The following is an 8,159-nucleotide window of genomic DNA, read 5'->3' as shown; positions in this document are numbered from 1 at the left end:
AACCCCTGGTGACATACTAGAGCAGCAACTCCAACTCAAAGAAAAAGTTTTTTTTTGATGATTTTAAGAGTGGACTTTATTTTGCTTGTGTACCACATGTCATTTGCAGTTACTTTTTCATACATTAATAAATGTTTGTATAGTGTTTCCTTTCTAACAACGAGGCAGAATTTGATTTAGCCTGAACTGGAGACAAATAGAACTTAGAGCCTTGTCATATTCATACCGAACGAGCTATCACGACTTAGTGTCAGTGCCATGGAACCAGAGAAACTGTACTCTTTGTAAATTAGAATCCCCCCCCCCCCCCCCCCCCTTTTTTTTTAATATTATAATATATGCATACCCCCCCCGCCATTAAGTTTTGTTTAGTACAATAAAACAATCTAAATAAAATTTTGAAACAAGCCAAAGACTTCAACATTTTAAAAGAAGGCACCAGAAACATCAACTTTAACTGTACTTTTCTTTGCATCAGTAGAATATTTCTGTCTAACTTGCCATAAATAGACTTCTTTTGTTGTAAAGGTTCAGTGTGTTTTGTGCATGTTCAACACATTCTGTCATATTTGGTCATCTAAGGTGCAGCAGTAGTTGTATTTCAGGCACATGTTGACCCACATCTGATATATAAAAAATAACGTATTGATTTTCTATCTACTATGCCAAAAATGTGTATCTTGGATTCCTTAGAATTTCCACAACTCAGTTGAAGTAAAACAGATAATTGTGAGGGTGCGTCGGGATATGACTGAACAAAAACTGCCATCTGCTGGTTACTTATGGGAGCACATAAAGTCTGTCACAAAGAAATTTGACCTTTGGCCTGTCACAAAAGGCTCCTATTGGCACAGTAAATATGTTCAGGACTATATGGCAGCCAAACCCTCCTTCTGCTGTCATAATAGATAGGTAAAATAACTTAAGGAAATAAAACATTAAGTGTCTTCTTTAAAATGTTTGACAAAAAGATGCCTTATTCAGAAGCTTAATAAGTATCTATCTATCTATCTATCTATCTATCTATCTATCTATCTATCTATCTATCTATCTATCTATCTATCTATCTATCTATTATTCCTCACCGTTACATTAGAAATAAAATAACTGTAATAGAATAGATTGAAATAAAAAAAAATTACTACAACATTATAGTTTTTCTCTGGGAATAAAGTATTTAAATAAAGTTTTAATTTACTTATTTGCTAAAATGGTTAGCTTACACGTGATTACGTACGTTAATATATTTTATTTTGAAAAACTTTCACCGGATTTTCCGTGTGAGGCATAAATTGTCTTCATAGACATCATATATAACTAGACGTATCACGTATCACGCCGCCTATACCATAGACATGATGTCTATGGCCTATACGAGCTGACGTCTCATCGCGCCGCCATCTTGGATGGGTCTCCCATGCGCCGCCAATGCATTTATTTGTAAAGTGTAGGTCCAACCACGACAACAACTCCACGGATTTTTACCTGTTTTTCCTCACAGTTTGGTTTGTTACAAAGGGCAGAGATATTGTTATGATACAGATCACTGTAAAACATTAAAAAACAACGTGCTTTTAAGTTAAAATATTTTGATAAGTCCAATAGTTAGGGATCACTAGCTATCTAACTATCCCTTAGTTATGCTGCGATAGGTTTAGACTGCCGAGGGACATTTCCTAGTACACAAGGGCTGCTAACTTTCCAAAAACCTTGGAGTAAGATTTAATGAAGACAATCCAAATTTTGTTGTAAACAGAACAGCAAGACATTAGACCCAGGATGTTTCATTTTATGTAGGTTTAATAATAAAATATAGCACTCAGAAGTAACATTACATTATATATCTATATATATCTATATATATCTATATATATATCTATATATATCTATATCTATATATATATATATATATATATATATATATATATATATATATATATATATATATATATATATATATATATATATGAAATGAAAAGTACTTTATTAATCCCAAAGGGAAATTCAATATTGTAGTATATACTAGTTAATTTGAGGAGGTCTTGTTCTGGAGGCTGATGGCTGCTGGCAGGAATGATCTTCTGTATCTTTCAGTCTTACATCGGACCTGAAGAAGCCTCTCACTGAACACACTTTGTTGTTTCATCACTGTGTTGTGGAGAGGGTGTGAAGAATCCTCCATCATCTTCATCATCTTGTGCAGCATTCTTCTTTGGACAATCAGCTCCAGCGGCTCCAGAGTTACTCCAAGCACAGAAGCAGCTTTCTTGATCAGTTTGTTCATTCTCTTCAAGTCTCTGGTTCTGATGCTACTACCCCAGCAGATGCTGCAAAGCTGACTGCACTCTGCACAACAGACTTATAGAAGATATGCAACATCTTGGTGCAGACGTTAAACCATCTCAGCTTCCTTAAGAAGTACAGTCTGCTATGACCTTTCTTGTAGATGTATTCAGTGTTCCATTTTCAGTCCAGTTTGTTGTCCAGCTGAATTTCAAGATACTTGTATTCCTCCACCACCTCCACCTCCTCTCCCAGGATGGAAACAGCGCTTTGTTTATTCTTGTTCCTCCTGAAGTCAACAATCATCTCTTTTGTTTTGCTGCTATTTAATATGAGATGATTGTCACCGCACCATTTAACAAACTGACTGACCAGTTCTCTGTACTCTGCTTCTTGTCCATCACTGATACACCCCACAACTGCAGAGTCATCAGAGCATTTCTGCAGATGACAGGACTCAGAGTTGTACTGGAAGTCTGAGGTGTACAGTGTGAAGCGGAATGGTGAGAGCACAGTTCCATGTGGTGCACCAGTGCTGCTGACCTCCATCTCAGACACACAACCTTTAAGTCTCACAAACTGGGGTCTGTTTGTGAGGAAGTCATAGATCAAGGTGGTTGTGGAGGTATCCACCTGGAATTTATGGAGCTTCTCACATAACAAAGGAGGCTGAATGGTATTAAAAGCACTTGAGAAATCAAAGAACATGACCCTCAGAGTGCTGCCTGAATTGAGAGTGTGCTCTCTGGAGCAGGTATATGATGGCATCTTCAACCCCAAGTCCATTATCATATGCAAACTGTAATGGGTCCTGAAAGGTGTTTACTTGCACAGCACTGGGACTCTATTTTGTCTCAGACTGGTGTTGAAAAGTATATATATGTGTGTATATATATATATATATATATATATATATATATATATATATATATATATATATATATATATATATATATATATATGTGTGTGTGTGTGTGTGTGTGTGTGTGTGTGTGTGTGTGCGCGTATTAGTGTTAATTTAGGTTTATTTTATTCTTCACTCATTCTTTGTTAAATGTAATGTCTTCTCCCCACTTGTCTCATGATTGTCCTTTGTGCAGTACATTAAATCCTCCAGCGCTCTGCTTCGTTACTCATATATGAAGCTACGCTTTTTTTCTACTTCTACTTTTTAATCCTGTGTTGCCTCTTCTGGGTTCTTGGTGTGTAGGAATAATTCTAATAATAATATCATAATAATTCTAACAATTCACATGCATTCAGGAGATTATTCACTGTGTTAATATTATTTATCAACCAATTATGTAGAAAAGTGTTTTTTTTGTGTGTGTGTGTGTGTAATATATACACGTTGTTCCACAAAAAGTTTTGTAGGGAAACTACGTTGACGCTGCAGCAAAACTCGACAGCGGATACCCATCCAATATGGCGGCGACGCTGGTTCACCTCTCCAGCGCTCAATGAGGCGTCTACGTATATATGTCTATGAATTGTCTTGTGTCAGCACGAGCGCGGGACCTTCTGTGCCTTGCTGTCTTCATGCTGCCTGATAGGTGAGTCTTCTCACTTGTTCGTGCTCATAAACTATGTTGTTCGTTGTTTGCTGTTGTGCTTGCTGTTTTACTTTATTGCTGTGTACTTTATACACAACAACAAGCTGATTAGTGACTGACTACTAATTTACAACTAAAGGTTTACTGGTAACAAGTCATTTACAAGACGGTAAAAGGAGTATTGCAGAGGCAGAGCTGCAAATGTGAGCTGAAATTAAAAATATGCAACTTTTCCATGAAATGGTAAAATATCTCAACGCTTTCCAAACATCTGATATGATGTTCATGTTCTCTTAAGAATAAAAAATGGATTTCTGAGATTAGTGAAACATTGCTTTGCTTTTGTGTATGTTTTACTGATAAATTTCCTTATAGATTGAAAAATAACTTTTATATTTTTTCCATTAGGTGTTCATCTTGTGCAAAACATATTCTCTGGTGTTTTTCTAGTATTCAGAACAAATGGCGGCGCAGCATGTCAAGCCCATGTTTATTGAGCCTCAGGTGTCTGAAATGGTGAAGAGGCTTTTCCAGCTGACTGCATCTGAAGTTCGCCCCCTACCCAGCTATGATGACCAGAACTTTTATGTGGCATCCAGTGACGGTGGCGAGTATGTTCTCAAAATCATGAACTCAGAGGACAGCAAGAACCCAACAATCATTGAGGTGCAGACATATGCCATGTCATTCCTGCAGCAGAATGGACTTCCTGCGCAAACAGCTGTGCCCAACACCTCAGGACAGCTCATGAGTCTGGAGGAAATGGGTATGCTCGTAGATCAAACTGTAGTTCAGATCTGAGAAAATATTTCTGTTTCCAACACTGATTCCGATTTAGAAAACTTTATTTACACCCAAGAAGCTGTTCTGTTTGCAGACATGGGTCACTGCAAAGGAAAGGACATTATATACACACACAGTCATCAATGACATGAGATCATGGGAGGATCCAGTCATATAGTGTCACAGTTTTACCATCAGTGACAAGTGTAACGGAAGAAATAAATAGATATAAATAAATAAAAACTTGTTTTGAAAAATTGAAAAAAACGATGGCATATGGAATAAAGGAATTAGTATCTCTATTTGTTTCCCTGCTGGGAGCTCGATGGCATCCCTCAGAGGGCATCAAGACAAATGTCAACATGATCTGAGAGAAGGATAATATTATGTGCTCTCTGGAGCACCCGCCTGCTTCACATAGAGTGTAGATCAGGGATCTGAACATCCATGATCTTGGCTCAGGTTTTCACTATCCTGTACAATCTGTTTGTCTTCCGCTGACAACACGTAAAACCAGCACATAAAAGAAAAGGTTAAAAGACTCAATAAAATATTATAAAACACATAAAATGGCTTTAAATACATTAAAGAATTCAGTTTCTGCAGCAGATAAATACACTATTGGCTTTTGTATACAATAGTAGTATAATTAGTAGTATAATTGGTATTTTCTATTAAATGTAAGATTACAGTTGAATATTGTGTCCAGTATTTATAAGTTTCACGATTTCAACCTTTTTTTTTTGTTGATTATACTTTTGTCATGTTTTAAAGTTTTTTATTTAGGAGTCAGTTATCATTTTACTTTATGTCACATTGAGATCACAATAAATAGCATTATGTGATCAAAATTATACAGGGCTGTGCAATGCCCTGATTTAAGTCCCTGTAGAAGGGTCAGCAGAACACTGCCGTCTGAAAACCTGACCAGGTAGCTGCCCTTCTGACTGGCCCTGCAGGTTTCTGTATACATAATGTACAGCAGAGGTGAGAGGATGCAATGCTTCGGATGACACAGTCAGACATGTGACCGTTGACTAAAACCCGCTGAACCCTATTTTTTTAAAAAAAAATCACAGGTTACTGATGAACTGAAGTTAAGGAACATTTATTTCATGAGTTCAATCTTTGGCTGACAAGAACAATTTGTCCTGTTATTTTCAAGTTATCATATTGAATTTGGTGGATCAAGATGTGACAGATCTGTATAACCAACAGGATGATCCATCCTCCAACTGAGCCTCTGTTCAAAGTATTAGTAGACTGTTACCATAGCGCTCTACTATTATCTGCTCAGATTCATATTGATGTCATATAGGATTTACATGATGGTATAAACTGTAAGATCCACATAACTAAGATCAAAATAATATCTTCAGCCACCTCCAGTTGAGGGCGTCTACAGAATATTTAGCAGTTTGCTTTCCAGAAAAATATTTTTAATGTATAACAATTAGCTTAGAAATAAAAGCAATCCATCAGCAGGGATTTGGTTTGCTAAGCACGAACTCACAGCAAATTCTTCAGTTCTTTGTAATCATCTACAAATATATGTGATTAAAAACATTATACTGTTTTTAAAAACATATGCCAAATGTGAAACCTACTTGCTTTAAATGACCTTTATTGTTACCCAATCTACAATGTGAGCCAATTTTTAAAACTGCCTTTTCCATACTATACTATTATATTTTGACCTGGAGGACACTGTGTAGGATGCATAGTACATCATCACTAGGTGCTGTATGTTGAGCTGCTGCTATTTCATAGAGCTCATTAAAGATAACTGATGACCAGAAGTAGCAGACTAATACATCTAGCCTCAAGATGAGCAATTACATTTTGTCAATCTAAATGTCACTTCGTCATTAACGTGCACTGTGGTAATGACAAATGTGCCCTCAAACAAGGCCACATAATACAGGATCCATGAAGCATGAAATTGAGGTAAAAGGTGATAACAATAGTTTGTTTTTACTTTTTGTAGATTGTGGTTATGGCTGTCAGAAGTACCTGGTGCGACTCTTGACTTACTTACCTGGGGTTACCATTTCTAAGGTTCCTTTAACTCCAAAGCTGTTGTATGAAACTGGCAAGACAGCAGCCAGAATGGACACAATCCTTCAGAAGGTATTATTGTATAACTTTTTTTTTTTCCCTGAAATTTTGTTGTTTGTTTTGCTGTGCTTGGTTTGAAGCGCTCAAGTTGCAAACTCCGTGTGTTTCTTTACAGTACGTATAAGTGTGACTCATTTTTATCGTTTTCTTTTCAGATGGAACATCCCCATCTCGGCATTCTGCAGAGGGAAACGTTCATATGGAGTCTGTCCAATGTTGTTCTCCTGGAAGCGTACGTCAGTGTGTTGGATGGAGATCCTCTTCAGGAGGTCGTGAAATCTGTCATTGAACATTATAAGACATCTGTGGACACCAAACGCCACAGCTTTCGCAAGTGTGAGTATGATTTGTGTTCGGCAGATTGTGACGTTTCCTTTTGGGATTTGAAGTTTTTGGTCATGTTCAAGCATGTAGACCAGCAAATCGTTAAAAACGCAGCCATGCTTCTGAACGTTTCTAAATCTGTTCTTAAGGTATTAATCACGGCGACTTCAATGGCCTCAATGTGCTTGTGCAACCTGATGACAATGATGGCTACAAGATTTCTGGAATCCTTGACTTTGGGGACATGAACAGTGGCTACTATATCCATGAGCTTGCCATCACTATAATGTACATGATGACGGAGCACCCTGAGCCCGTTCAGGTGGGTGGACCGGTCCTTGCTGGCTGGGAAAGTGTTCTTCCCCTCAATGAGGCAGAGAAAGATTGCCTGTATTTGCTGGTTCTGTCCCGCTTCTGCCAGTCTTTGGTTTTGGCTCGCCACTCGGTGACTTTGCATCCAGAAAATGCAGATTACTTAATGATTACATCCAAAAGAGGGGTCCATATTCTCAAACACCTTTGGGAGCTTGGAAAGGAAAATGTGGAGAAGGTGTGGTTTCAGAGTGCTGCTCAATTTAGGAACTAAAAGTGGGGAATGCAATCATTTTATCCTTCGATTAAAATAATTTTAGCAAGTAGGAATACAGAAATATGCCTTCATCATACAGTATTGAAGGAAAAGGATGTTCTTTCATAAGAGTGGATGTGATTTTGCTTTCCAACAGGATGAGAACAAGGAGTAAGAAAAGGTGCTGTGGATCAGAGTTGAAGTCTGTTGATTTTTGTAGATATAGCAGTTTGAGATCGGTTTTACAAATATTAAGTGCTTTATGAGTAAAATGCATTATTATTATTATTGTATGGAATAACCAAGTATTACCTAATAATTTGAAACACTTGAAATAATGTTTAACGAACCTGAAGTCTTCTGGGTTTAAACAGTTACATAGACTTTGGTAGAAAGGTGCTTATCTAATGGTAGGAGGCCACTTGTGGACATGATTCAGTTTATTTTATGACATGAGTCCAGAAATGATTTACAGAAACAGTTCAGTCTGTTCTCAGGTCATTTTCATGACATGTCAATGCAAAACTGGG

General features: G+C 37.2%; 1 protein-coding gene across 1 annotated transcript; it reads left to right on the top strand.

The window, feature by feature from the left end:
* Window positions 1-4,298: 4,298 nt before the first annotated feature.
* On the top strand, window positions 4,299-7,647 carry hykk.2 (hydroxylysine kinase, tandem duplicate 2; the record flags this gene model as incomplete). The annotated part of the gene is made up of 4 exons (XM_079245605.1): window positions 4,299-4,602; window positions 6,607-6,749; window positions 6,893-7,073; window positions 7,211-7,647. 4 exons carry the CDS (start codon window positions 4,299-4,301, stop codon window positions 7,645-7,647), a joined length of 1,065 nt encoding a protein of 354 aa, XP_079101731.1.
* Between the last annotated feature and the right edge of the window lie 512 nt (window positions 7,648-8,159).

Source organism: Telmatherina bonti (assembly GCF_933228915.1).
Source record: "Telmatherina bonti genome assembly, chromosome: 8".
Taxonomy (NCBI): domain Eukaryota; kingdom Metazoa; phylum Chordata; class Actinopteri; order Atheriniformes; family Telmatherinidae; genus Telmatherina; species Telmatherina bonti.
This window is presented reverse-complemented; position numbering and strand designations above follow the sequence as displayed.